The sequence below is a fragment of the Leptomonas pyrrhocoris genome (assembly GCF_001293395.1).
Source record: "Leptomonas pyrrhocoris isolate H10 chromosome Unknown, whole genome shotgun sequence".
Lineage (NCBI taxonomy): Eukaryota > Euglenozoa > Kinetoplastea > Trypanosomatida > Trypanosomatidae > Leptomonas > Leptomonas pyrrhocoris.
Window position 1 is genome coordinate 862,066 of NW_015438364.1, and position 13,128 is coordinate 875,193.

Consider the following 13,128-nt stretch of genomic DNA (forward strand, 5'->3'; position numbering starts at 1 on the left):
GTCGACAGAAAAACGTCGACGGGAGAGGAGAAGCGCAATTCGTAGGGAGAAAAAGAAAAAGAGCGAGATAAAAAGAAAAGTAGAAAACAAGGAAAAAGTTACGCTGTTCAAAGCGATCTGCTTCATCGAAGGCCTACCAACCACGTTGTGCAGAGATGCAAGGGAGGAGTACCCGCAGATGCGTCATCGCTGCGTCAACTCCCTCTGCTGCTCTCCGCGCTTGCCGACTTCAAACCTCCATCAAGACCACCAGCACATGAGCCTTTACAAGAGCTCTGGTAGAAGAGGTGTCACGTCCTTCCACTGATTGAAGCAGCAGTGACGCTGCTCGACACGTGTCACTCCAGAGGACGTTCTTTCCTGCTTTAACGATGGTGACTGTTTGCGCATCAATGGAGCTTGAAGCGCGAAACGGTAACGATTACCAAATTGATACATAACGATAAAAAAAGGGGGAAGGACAAGTCGTTTTGAACCCGTAGGACCGCGGGACACAGAAGTTGCCCAATTCTACGCGCGCCGTCATGACGGGTGATGTGCGTGTGGTACCGCATTACTTCCTTCTTTTAACTTTCATCAACCCAAGGGTACTTCACAAGCATGAAAACGAACAACAACAACAACAAAAAGAAGGCACGCCAGGTGTTCCCTCACTCTCTCTCACTCTTTGCAATCAGATCAAGAAATGAAAGGCAACGGTTTATACGTTTACTACTCATCATCGTCGTGGAAGATGGCGGTGTGCACCACGCCATCACGGCCCATCCACGCACGGTACATGCCGGAGCAGTTCAGTGGAAGCGCCACGTTGCCGTGCGCGTCGACGGCGACGAGGCCCCCGCTGCCGCCCATCTCTCCCACCTCCTTGATCACGTCCGCGCAGGCCTTGGCGAGCGACTCGTGACACAGGCGCATCCGCGCATCCACCTCGTGGCCCACGGCAAAGCGAATAAAATACTCGCCATGGCCCGTGGCGGAGATGGCGCAGGTACGGTTGTCCGCCCAGGTGCCGGCGCCAATCACCGGGCTGTCCCCCACACGCCCTGGCATCTTGGCCGTCATGCCACCGGTGGACGTCGCAGCGGCTACGTTACCATGCACGTCGAGCGCGGCCGCCCCGACGGTGCCGTGTTTGCGGGCCTCATCGTGGTCGTCGGAGGCCCCCGAGGCGCGGTGGGCCAACTCCGCCTCTAGCGCCTTCAGCCGCGACTCGGTATCGAAGTACGTCGGCGGCATCATCGTCAGCGCACTCGTCTCGGTGAAGCGGCGGGCACCGTCGCCGGCCAGAAAGACGTGCTCCGACTTCTCCATCACCGCCCGGGCGGCCAGCACCGGGTTGCGCGGGCCACAGATGCCGGTGATGGCACCGCATGCCCGGTCCACACCCGACATGACGGCCGCGTCCATCTCGTGCGTGCGGTCGCTCGTGAAGACGGAGCCGCGGCCGGCGTTGAAGAGCGGGTTGTCCTCCATCGACACAACAGCGGCCGTCACGGCGTCCATCGCGTTGCCGCCGGCGAGGAGGACGGTGCGGCCGGCTTCCAACGCGTCCCGCAGCCCAGCCCGGTACGCCGTCTCCTGCTCCGGGGTCATCGTGTCGCGGCGGATGGTGCCGGCACCGGCGTGGAGCGCGATGACCGGGACAATCTTGTGTTCCTCCGCAGCTGACATCGGTGTTTGCGTGTCTGTTGTAATTATTTTTTGTGCTTGGGTGCAGTGGTGTGGGGTCGTCCTTTTGCACGGCCAGTGCGATCGAAACGGAGGGGGAGGGAGAACTGTCGTGCAGTAACGCGATGGGGCGGACGGTGAGTTCAACACAAAGGGCGATGTATTATATAAGAAGATCCATAGAAGCCAAGAGGTGCAAATTTTCAAAATAATAGTGATGATGCGAACAGCACAAGGACGAGCGTTCACAACAAGCGCGCTCATAACATCAACGCTCCGCCATGACGGGGAAAAAAATAGAGAGCAGTTTCTTTCTTCTTCTTCTCTTCGTTCCTTTGGGTGGATTGATTCCGCAAAGATGATCTGTCCGGATAAAAGACGCACAAATGCCTCGCGCAGGGCAGAGTGTGTGGTGTGTCCGCAGAGAAAGAAAATGCAGGCGTGGTAAGCCATGATAATAAGAGCAGCACATGGACCGGAGAAACGCCAAAACAGATAGTGTGCGGAAGCGGCAGAAACCCAGACGGCAGAAAGATGCTGAGAAAATCGTCGCCTCCATCAGGAAGCCGAGAGTCGCAACGAGCCTGTTTGAGGAGCACAGAAGTCAAAAAAAAGTCAAAAGAGCAGAAGGGGAAAGAAACGGGGGATGCCGCTCACCCTCCCTCTCGTCAGAACAAAGGTGAGAAGACGTTCTTCACTGCTTCCTCCCGGTGCCCGTCAGTGCGGTCGCGGCAGCTGTGGCGCCTGGGCGGCATCGGCCATCTCAATAAGTTGGTTCGATAATACGCTGATTTGGGCCTGCATCGTCTGCTGCGTGTGCTCCGACTCCGTCCGCTCCATCTCCAGCAGCTTTTTCATCTGCCGGACCGCCTCCGCGGCGGTCTGCACCGCATCCTCCTTGTCCGCCAACTCCCTGTATAGGTAGTTCATTTGCGTGTAGTAGGCCACCGCGGCACGATCGGCGGCGGCGAGAGCCACCAGGACCTCCTCGTAGGCCTCCGCGGAGGCAGGGAGGAGAGAGATACGGCCGTCACGCCCGTGTCCATTCGCTGCTACCACTGCTGCTGTTGCTGCTCGGGAAGACGCGGCAGACGGCAGTTTCGTTGAGGCGTCGCCGGACACACCACCTTCACCACAACCGCCACTGCAAAAACACTTGGCGGGCCGCACCGCCTCCATAACGGCCTCGGTATCCTTCTCCCTCAACTCAATGTCCGCGGACGCCGTAGCGAGGCTGCGCAGGCACCGGCTGAGGTACAGCAGGGCATCCCGCACCTCGCTCTTGTTGCAAGCCTCCGCCAAGTCCTGCACACCGCCATCAAGCACGCGGGCGGACGTGTGCAGCGCACGCGCAGAGGTGCAGCCTTCCCACCAGAATCGCTGCAGCGCCAGCAACGCGCCCACCTCCACTACGGAGGATGCGGCACCACGTGGGGGGGTGTTCAGCTGGTCCGTGTCCCCCACTGCGTCCACCTCGTCGCCGAGCACCCGGCCGTTTCGGGGCACGTCTCCCTCCGCGTTTACCGCACGGGGAGAGCTGCCGTAGGCGGTGGGCGAGCGCTGGAGGAGCATCCGTGCAGCCGTGAGGGCGCCCTCGACGGACGCCAGCGTCGCGTAGCCGTACTTCGTCACCTCCTCCACAAACTCCGCCCGATCCGTTGTGGTGCGTGACGGGCTCGTCAGTGCCGGCCGTGCGACATCCTCCTCTGAATGTCCGCTAGTAGCACCCCTGCGTGCGTGGAGGGTGTAGGTGTGGCCCGGAGAGAGGTAAGACACACAACTCTCCACCAGCAGCGGCGTCTGCGCGCGGAGGAGGCCCAGCCACTCCAGGAAGAGCTGCAACACCTCGTCTTGCGCCGCGGCGAGCGTCTCCGCCGTTGGCGCGGCGCCGTCCTTCGCCACCGCGTCGATGGGTATCAACAAGCTGGCGAGGTGCGTGTCGAGCTGCTCCAGAAAGTACATTAGGCGGTCTTTCTTGATCGTATGGGCGTCGAGAAAGACGCAAAGGCGGTCCCGCAGGCACTCCAAGTCGCCGACGGTGGCGCGCTCCCGCCGCGGCAGCTGCTCGCGCAGCACCACAATAAGAACGGAGATGGCACGGAGGAGGGTCTTAACGGTGCCACACGAACTCTGCAGCGCACGCACCACCTGCTCCAGTGCCTCAGCCGGCATTGCACCGCTCAACAGCGCCGGACTGCTCGGCGACGGCGGCGACTCCGCTGGAAGATCGTTGCGGGAAGAAGAGAGAGGCGAAGGCGCCGGCTGCGGCTGTGTGCGCGGTGCAGCAGGCCACTGCAACTCCGCCACGACTTCTGCTCCACCCAGCGAAGTTAACGACGCCGTGCTGCGACGGAGGGCGGCGACGAAGAAGTGGCGGCAGAAGTCACCCAACGCTCGCTCAACCAAGTAGTCCGCGTTGAGTCGATCGCACTGACCGGTGACGGTGTCGAGGGTGCCGTGCAGCTCCCCCAGCTCCCGCTGCAGCCGCGCCACGTCGTTCCGCAGGTTCTCCGCGTCCTTCGTGCCGGTGCGTTGGGCGTCCTCAAACTTTGTTTGGTAGGTGTACTTTTCTCGATGCAGCTGCTCGTTCTCCGTCACTAAGCGCTCCACATCTTCAGCGGACAGGGCGAGCTGCGCCCGAGTATCACTACCGCGTCCTCCGCGGCCACCTGCACGACCACCTGCGTCGTTGCTTCCCATGATAGACGACAGACCTTTCAACATGTTTTGTCCGAAGGCGGAGCCGCTGCTCCGCTGCTGCTCCACCTGCGCCTCCAGCGTCTTCACTTTGCGCTGCAGCGCCGCGTTCTCGCGCTGCGCCTCCGTGAGGTGCTGCGTGGCGGTGCGAAGCTCCTCCTGCAGCTGCGTCTGACGGGTCTCGATCTCCTGCTTCTGCTTCGTCACGGCCACGACGGCCTTCTTTAGGAGAGAGATCTTCTTTTCATAGTCGCCGTCGGATGCCATCAGGGCAGCCAGCTCCGCTTTGTTCGACATGACGGCGGCGCCTTCAGGCTAACAGAGAGGGAAAAAAAAGAAAAGAAAAGAAGAAGCCGGCAACCGTTCGTCGAGCTGCGGAGAGTGCGGAGAGTGCGAAAAAAAAAACTAGGAGTAACAAACGTCCGTTAAGACGACACCCGGAAAAAAAATCGCCTCCAAGCGTAACGCTGGGCGTACGTCGACGATAACAAGAGAGCGCAATGGTAATGTGTGCCTCCGTAGGCCACACTCCACGTTTCTGAAAGCAGAGGGAACACGCATGCCAATAGCGATAATAACAATCGCACGTTTACTCCCGAAGGGGAGCACGTATCCGAGATCATCAGCGGAGTAGAGGCGAGAAGAGGGGGGGAGAAAAAAACAGGTTGAATTGACTGCTTCCGCTGTGTTACCCCGTCGATGATAGACCCACGCACGCACGCAGAAATGGTCAAGATACTTGTCAGAGTTGGACTGCAGCGAAGCAACACCACAGGTTTGCCATCGGCTCCTCATTTTTGTTTTTTACAGACTCGAAAGCAAACATCTTCGTGTTTTAAGAACGCTTCACTATCACGTAACTCGTTCTATTGTTCTCTTTTCTTTTTAGGTCTTGGCACTGTTGATCTATGGATGCACGTATTCTATGAAGTAGAGGAACAGTGAACCGCGGCCTTCATGAGAAGGGGCAGATCGAGAAGGTGCAGTCGCACTCTTCAGTAGGCTGCAGCGTTTCACTCCACCCTCCGTCTAGTGGCTAGCACTCTTTCTCTTTTACACCAACCGAACCTGCCCTGACATCACAAAAGGGCGGAAGTTGTGATAGGGCGTCAAGAAGAGCTCTCCCGCATTAATCGCACGCGACGCGTCCTGCACGCCCTCGCCAAGGTTCACGACACCCAGGTCTTCCAACGCGACGCCGAAGACGTAGGCGCCCAAGTTGGGCTCCGACAACACCTCCAGCCCTTCCGCGTCCGGCGGGTGGGGCACGAGGTGCTGCAGCGGCGCCGGGGCAGACTGCAGCCCGGACTCCAGCACAGCCCTGTGCACCGTCTCCGCAAGGCGATCCGCCACGAAGACCTCACGCGGCGACAAGTTACGGCGTTGCGGCACGGACACCTCCGGCAGCAGCGACGAAGACGCAGCCGCAGCCGCCGTCCCCTCTTCATCCTCCGCCGCGGCCGTCGCGGAGCGCCGCTGCCGCTGCTGCGCAGCCTGTCCCTCATACCACAGAGACAAGCAAAGCTGGTTGATCTTCCGCAGACGGCACCGCAGCAGCTCGCACAGGAAAAACTGAATGCGCTGCAGCTCCAGGTGCATAATGTCCGAGGGGCGAAACGGCAGAAGGGAGCGCGCCTGGGTCCGCTTCTCCTCCTCGACGCGGCGGGCCACGCGCTGCTGCATCGTGCGCAGAAGCCCCGTCACGGCGTTCACGGTGGACGCGGGGTAGGGGAGAACTTCAGGGCTGAAGCGCTCGTTGGACGTCGCCTCCATGAGCAGCTGGATGGCGGCGGCGGCGGTGTTGGGGACGCCCGACCCATTGCCGATCGGCGTGGCCGCGACGCCGCTCAAGAAGCTGCCGTCGAAGGGTAAGGAGGTGCCGCTGCGGCCCAGCGAGGGGGCACCGGAGGAGGCGCCACCGTCGCTGGCTTGGGACAGCGGCTGCACCGGGCCGTCGCCGTCGTGGAGGAGGGATTCGTCCTCGAGCGTGTCATTGAGGTTGTCTTCAAAGAACATCGCGTACTTTGCTGTGTGCGTATGCGTGTATGTGCGAGAATGAAAAGAGACGAAAAAGGAGAGCGGTCAACAATGAAGCGGCGGAAGAAGAGAAGGGGGTGGGGGAAGAGAGCTGTCGACAATTGATGAGCCACAGCGTTGAGGCGTAGCGACCACGGTGCATCTTCATCTGCGCACGAAGTCACACATACTGGCAAAGAAAGTAAAGCTGTCGTATCAACAAAGAATCTCCAGAGGAAAAAAAAAGGAGGTGTCATTACAGATGGGTGGGCTTATCAACGGCGAAGTGTTATTCGTCTTACTTGCGACGATAAAAGAAAGAACAGAGCGACGGTAGCTACAACACTGCGGGCGTTTCAACGAACGTACTTGGCAAACGTGGTTCATAAAGTTGAAGAACAGAACAACACAAAAAAAGAGCCGAAACCCGGTCACAATCCCCAGCGCAGAGAGTCGCACCGCTGCGCAGACGTGCGAGATGTGTGTGAACCGATTTTGAACAAGTAAAAACAACAACGGAGAAGAAAAAAAAAGGAATGTGGTTCTCGTGCGCATGAATGTTGAAGCGCAGTAGCTGAAGTGCAGACTTGATGCTACACGTTGACATAGTCTCCGCTGTACTACTGTTATATATATGCACAGGAGAGTGCTCTTCGCAGCTGCGCACGGCAGCGAACCAAGAGGGCAAAGATAGCGTCGTCAGCCGAGCGCCAAAACTGAGGAATGCTTAACAAGGAAAGCAAAAAAAATAAGAAAAAAGATGTCAAGAGAATTACGTATGAAACAAGGAAAAACTCTGCAACCTTTCATCTTGTGAAAGGAAGAGAGCGGACGAAGTTGATGTGAAAAGGAAAGAGGAAGAAGGCTTCTCGCGACAAGAAGATAAACGTTGCACGTTTCAAACCAGCGCAGCCAGGTGATGAGAGTTGCATTACCCAACCAGGCGCGCAGCAGTTACGTCCAATGCTAGATGAAGAAACAGACTTTCCTCCCCCCAGCTTCGTTTCTACAACTCCTTTTTCTGCGGGGCAACGTACCACGGCTTGTATTCGCGCTCTTTCCGCTTCGCCAGCATGTCGTCGAGGCGACTTTGCATCTCCGCACGCAGGCCGACGGACAACGAGTGTGCGTCCTCCTTCGCCGGGTCGTACTCGTACTTGCCAACGTAGGTGTAGATGTCCGCCGGAAAGCCGGGAAGTCCTTTCCACGAGGGCGACCACACCTCGTGATCGCCGTAAAAGACAAAGTAGTAGAGCGGCGTCTTGTGCGCGAGAATCATGTTGAAGCTGCCCAGCCGAAAGTCGGTCAGCACCGCGGGGTCGCGGTTCATCACCCCTTCCGGAAAGAAGCACATGTTGTTTCCCTTACCAAGCCACGCCTCCACATCGGCCACCACCGCCGCCTGCTTCTCCTTGTTCACGTGGAAGGAGGGGCTGTTCTCGTTTGCGAAGTACACCGGGAAGTACCCGGTGCACTTCAGCACGTAGCCGAATAGCGGCAGGTTCAGCAAGGAGCTCTTAAAGAAGGTGGCGCCGCGCCAGAGGAAAGAAAGCGGTGCGGTAAACAAGAAGAGGAGCGGATCAAAGAAGCTGCAGTGGCAGGCGCAGACCGCCCCGCTCTTCAGCACACTGAACGGCAACGAGCCGGGCATCTCCACGCGGTGCACGTGCGGGATAGCAGGGGCGAAGAAGTACTTAAACACGACGTGCTTTAGGGAGCGAGAGAGCGCCTGGGCCGTGCCGATGGGCATCACGTGGAGGGGGGAGGTGAGGAAGGAGAAGACATGGCACCCGACGTTCACAACGATGAGCGACACAAAGAGGTGGACGGTGAACCAGACCCGCATCACCACGGTGGGGAGCTTGCGCTCGCGCAGCAGTAGGTACATCGCTCCGTAAAGGGCCCCGACAACGGAGAGACAGCAGAGCATCTTCCGTTTATCTGTTATTTTCGTCTGTGCGTATGCTACGGGCGCTGGGGGGAACTGTTGGAAAGTGCCAAGTGAAATACCGCCCAACAACAAAAAACGGTGAAGTGAAAAGAAAGACACGTTGCGTGACATCTCATCCAACGTGCGATGATGTCGTTTGGACATCCGGCATCGGTACCCATTAAAGTGTTCAAGAAAGCAAGGCAAAGAGAAAAGGAGAGCAGAAGAAGGAAAGGCTGATGAGGAAAGGGAGCTTTCTTGAGACATCTTTCACACACACACAGAGAGAGAGAGAGAGGGAGGGGGGTCATATAGACTAACCTCACCCACCGCGTTGTTTATTAGTTTCCAGCAACGCGTAATCTACTCCGGGAATCCTTCTCTTTTACTCAGCCACAGGCTCGGACTTCGTTCGAGCAGCAAAGCACAACCGCAAAGTGAAGAATGCTGCATCAAATGAAAACGGTAAAACGAAATGCAGCACTGTACTAGCACGCCTATATACAGTCACTGCCAAGAAAAGGGAAGAAAACAAAGGCCGGCACAACGCGAGATCACTTCAGAGTCTCAAAATCCACCTTTTCTCTTCTCCCTTCTTTTCCCCTTTGCTGCTCAGTGCGCATGTGGGTTGGATGAGTCACTTCCACGCGTATTCGCGAGTGCCTCGTTTAGGGATTTCCTTCGAAAAGAAGGGTCGCTCTTTTGCTGTTGTTGTTGCGCTGTCGCTCCATAAGTCGCCCGGTCGAGGCGGCGCACTGCAGTTGCACGGCGTGCTGAGGAAGAAGTAGGAGATGTTTTCTTGTTTTCAATATCATTTCCGCACGCACTTTTCTGTCGCTCTTCGATGCGACGAAGGCTCAATGAAACCAGGAACTCTATATATAATAACAATACTAGTAATAAACCACCAAGTGAACCCACAGGAGACCGCGCGTTTGTGGGACGTCGTTTATTCGATTATTTTACGTTACACTACCACAACCCGTCTCTCTTCTTTCTGTTCGAAACGCTGCTGGATGACGGGGAGAAAGACGGCGCTATGCCATCCGGGATATATCAAAACAAAAAACGAAAAGGAATCGAAAGCACAGATTGCATGTCGCTAGAGATGAAGACTTGAGTACGCGAGGGCGTGGACACCGCAGAGCACGTATCTCTCTTTCTGCTCCCCCTCTCCCCTCTGCGAATAATAATAATAATAATGATGATGCGTCCGCGCTCGACTGTTAAGATGTCGATAAGTTGGTAAAGAAGTCTCAAGCTATTATAGTAGAGACACAAGCACGGCTACCCACACGCACAGACGCTCACCGCACGAGCAAGCAAGTAGGCGCGCGTTTACTCCGCCTTGCCCGCCTTCCACCATGGCTTGTACCCGTTACGCTCACGCAGCGCGAGCATGTCGTTCAGGTGCTTCTGCATTTCCTGCCGCAGTCCGGTGGCGAGGGAAACAGCGTCCTCCTTCGCCGGGTCATACTCGTACTTGCCCATGTACACGTACACGTCCGCTGGGTAGCCGGGGATGCCCTGGAGGGACGCATTCCACACCTCGTGATTGCCGTAGGTCACGCAGTAGTACACCGGCAGCTTGTGGCTCATGATGCTGTTGAAGCTGCCGAGGCGGAAGTCCTTCAGCACCTCCGGCGTGCGGTTCAGCGCCCCCTCCGGAAAGAAGGAGAGCGACCCGCCCTCGCCCAGCCACTCCTCCACCTCCGCCGCCACCGCCGCCTGCTTCGCCTTGTCAACCGAAAAGGCGTTGGCCTCCTCGGAGTTGAAGTACACCGGGAAGTGGCCGCAGCCCACCATGACGGTGCCGAAGAGCGGCAGCTTGCGCAGACTCGCCTTGGCAAACGTCTTGGCCCTGTAGATGTAGCTGTACGGCACGTACCAGAGGTACAACATGGTGTCGAAGAAGCTAGTGTGGCAAAGACACAAGTCGTGCTGCTTCGTGATGGAGGACCACGGCAGGGATCCGGGCATCCAACGCACGTGGATGTGGGGACTGTTATAGCGCAGCCAGCTGCCGAAGGTCGCCGCACACACGCAGCGCTCCAGCGACTGGGATGTGGACTTGCTGAGGAGGTGCAACTTCTTCTCTGCAAACATGAGCACCGTTCCCGCGAACCAGCTCATGATGACACACAGCACTAGGTGGAGGGTGTACCAGGCACGCATCACAATCACGGGCAACACACGCAGGCGCATGAGATAAAGAAAGCCGTTGTAGACGGCAACAACCGCCGCCAGGCATAGAAGACCCATTCTTCTTTCTTCGCTGATGTTTTTTTCGCCTAATCTTATTCGTTGGTGTCGTAGTGGTGGCGCGTACTTCAGTCACGGTGCGTGGGTGTATTTGTCTATCGAAGAGAACTGCCTTGTGCGCTTCCAACTGGCTGCTGCAACAGGAGTAGAAAAAAAAAAGGTGAAGTATCGTCGTAGCGGAACGCTTCGTCGGGACGCGCTACGTTGGCCGATAACGGCTGCTAGAAAGGGGGAAAAAAGAAGGATTCTTTTCCTTCACAACGCGAAGGGTGTCATGAACCCAAGCGAACAAGAAGGCCGCGATGAAGAGCAAAGGGAGAAATAAGTTGGGACCAAAAGGAGAAGGACAGAAGAAGAACGCCTTTTGTTTTCTCTCTCTCTCGTGAGGTTGCTGTGGGTCTTGGTGGGAGAAGAGCACGGCCACTCGCCCCCCGTCTGCACATCAGGTGATCCTTTTCAGCACCTACTTCCTTTCGTGATGGACCACCTTCTCGAGGTTCTGGCGTGGCAGTAAAAAAAAAACACGGATTAGTACCACACATTACAGAAGGAGCAGCAACAAAACGCCCGTCACGTCTCTTGCTTTTTCTTCGCAGCATCGAATGCGAAGGGGCGAGGAGTAAACAAGGATGCCTGCGACCGCAAATGCACTGAGGTAATGGGGTCCATGTTGGAATGAGTCCGATTTCATTTCAATTTTAAGTTTCTTTGTTCGCTTCATTGGAATTCTCTCAACCTTCTGAGGCAATGGACATCAATGCCAGAACAAAGTGTGTGTCGCTGTGGAAAAAAAAATAAAGAAGGTGATGAAACAGCGTTGGTGCGAATCGACTGCACCACCTTCGAATACAAATAAAGCTATTTTTTGTAGGTGTGTGTGGGTGTGGGTGATGGAGCAAATTTTAAAAAAAAAGCCGGCGCGATGTGTACGTATAATTTCATTTATACATAGAGAGATGCAAGAGAGTAATAGACGGTCTTTCAAGGGAGTAGAATAGTAACAACCATGAGAAAAAGAAAGTGGCTTTTGTTGCCCTCGTCAAGCGCAAACGTGGGGAGGATCATGTGGGTGTGTAACTTTTAAAAACAGCAAAAACATCGAAAAAAAAAAAGACCCAACCGTACAAATAACGAGGGCGTTCACCGACGCCAACACACAAGACTCGCAAGGAGGGAAAAGGATTTTAACAAGCGGAAAATCGAAATCGGTATAACACAGCGCGCGCATGCGACGGCCAAGGCTTCTTCCCTTCTCCTTCACACCTTACCGCGCAAACAGCGAAAGGGGGAGCACTAACAAAGAAAGAGGGAAAAAAAGGAAAAGAAAACAGCAATGGAGAGTTTGCCATTTATCCCAGCTCGCGACGCTGCACTCGATAGGTGAAGAAAACAAAAAAAAAAATAATTGAAGTTACGAGACTGTCAAAAATATGCCGAGCGAGACAAGTTAAATCGAAAAGCGTGCGACGGAAGCGGGTTATTCTTTTCTCTTTTTTTCCTTTAACCCTCTCACAGAGCAACGCCGGCGCTAAAGTGAATTACTCATGGGTGTTTTGATTTCTTCCACGTAAACAGACAAGAGGGAAAAAAAAAAATGAATGCACTCTAAGAGTTAGGAAAGAAACAAAGAAGTCCTCCAGTGTTAAACAACATACAACAGAAAGGCACAAGTGCTTGCATGAGTGCAAGAGAGTCGGAACAAGGGGAGCGAAAGCAATTACAGAGAGACGGCTACCAAAAAAAAAAAAGCCGCACAGGCGACAGAGTCCATGCACAAACGCGTGCAAAAACACGAGGGGAAAAACTGCAAGGTGTTTTTCGTTTCTAAAGAGGTGAAGTTAAGAAGCATCAAAAAGAAAACCACACAAAATGGGAGTGATTAAACACAGAACAAGATAGGAACTAGACACGCAAAAGAAGATCAGAGAGAAAAAATATATATGAGCACTATGTGTTTGTAACACCTCAATCGGCTGATAAGAAGTGACCAGAGAAGAAGGAGAGAAACAAGAAAAAGAAATAGAAAAATAGGAAACCTAGTACACAAGGGGAATATAGGAGAGATAGATACATAACAGGCACAAATAAACAAAGAACACGTAGTACATTGAAGAAGAAAAAAAAAACAAGAGCGGAGCACGTGCACATGCACGCACCTACTAAAGGTACAGAGAAAGAGAAAAGGAAAGGCAGAGAGTATAAAAAGGAAGAAGGATGACGTGTATAACGGTGCAAGTCTGGCTCACCAGAGAGAGAGACCTTCGAGAGATCCGACAGTTTGTTGCCCGTGAAACGCTGTCCATCCTTGCAATACTATCTCGTTCGGCACAAGGTAGCTCACCTAACAAGAGCTACAATTCTACTAAAAAAAAAAAACGCGAAGTTAACTGGAGATATATATATGGAGGTGTTTCCTCGCACTATCGCACTGGAAAGAACGTTTATCACAGCGTTGAAGTGGTGGGCAATGCAGGGCAGACCGGCCTCGGACGCCAACGGAAAAAGAAAAAGGTTTTGAACCTAAGTCTAAAAAAAAGTATAGAAAAAGACTTTTA

The 13,128-nt window shown here is 55.0% G+C and overlaps 5 protein-coding genes across 6 annotated transcripts; all 5 read right to left on the reverse strand.

Annotated features, from left to right (window-relative positions):
* Positions 1-711: 711 nt before the first annotated feature.
* Positions 712-1,776, reverse strand: ABB37_04818 (putative asparaginase; the record flags this gene model as incomplete). The annotated part of the gene is made up of 1 exon (XM_015802622.1): positions 712-1,776. Exon 1 carries the CDS (start codon positions 1,669-1,671, stop codon positions 712-714), a length of 960 nt encoding a protein of 319 aa, XP_015659066.1. The 5' UTR covers positions 1,672-1,776.
* Positions 1,777-2,385: 609 nt separating this feature from the next.
* ABB37_04819 (hypothetical protein) lies at positions 2,386-4,904 on the reverse strand (the record flags this gene model as incomplete). Its single annotated transcript, XM_015802623.1, has 1 exon — positions 2,386-4,904. Exon 1 carries the CDS (start codon positions 4,660-4,662, stop codon positions 2,386-2,388), a length of 2,277 nt encoding a protein of 758 aa, XP_015659067.1. The 5' UTR covers positions 4,663-4,904.
* A 514-nt stretch (positions 4,905-5,418) lies between these two features.
* Positions 5,419-6,393, reverse strand: ABB37_04820 (hypothetical protein; the record flags this gene model as incomplete). The annotated part of the gene is made up of 1 exon (XM_015802624.1): positions 5,419-6,393. The coding sequence occupies exon 1, from the start codon at positions 6,379-6,381 to the stop codon at positions 5,419-5,421; it is 963 nt and encodes a 320-aa protein (XP_015659068.1). The 5' UTR covers positions 6,382-6,393.
* A 994-nt stretch (positions 6,394-7,387) lies between these two features.
* ABB37_04821 (putative mitochondrial acyltransferase) lies at positions 7,388-8,365 on the reverse strand (the record flags this gene model as incomplete). The annotated part of the gene is made up of 1 exon (XM_015802625.1): positions 7,388-8,365. The coding sequence occupies exon 1, from the start codon at positions 8,309-8,311 to the stop codon at positions 7,388-7,390; it is 924 nt and encodes a 307-aa protein (XP_015659069.1). The 5' UTR covers positions 8,312-8,365.
* A 1,284-nt stretch (positions 8,366-9,649) lies between these two features.
* ABB37_04822 (putative mitochondrial acyltransferase) lies at positions 9,650-10,827 on the reverse strand (the record flags this gene model as incomplete). Of its 2 annotated transcripts, none has more annotated exons than XM_015802627.1 (1): positions 9,650-10,827. In XM_015802627.1, the coding sequence occupies exon 1, from the start codon at positions 10,571-10,573 to the stop codon at positions 9,650-9,652; it is 924 nt and encodes a 307-aa protein (XP_015659071.1). In that variant the 5' UTR covers positions 10,574-10,827. The 2 variants fall into 2 exon arrangements, with proteins under 2 accessions (XP_015659071.1, XP_015659070.1); XM_015802626.1 differs by having other exon boundaries at positions 9,650-10,821.
* Positions 10,828-13,128: the final 2,301 nt, after the last annotated feature.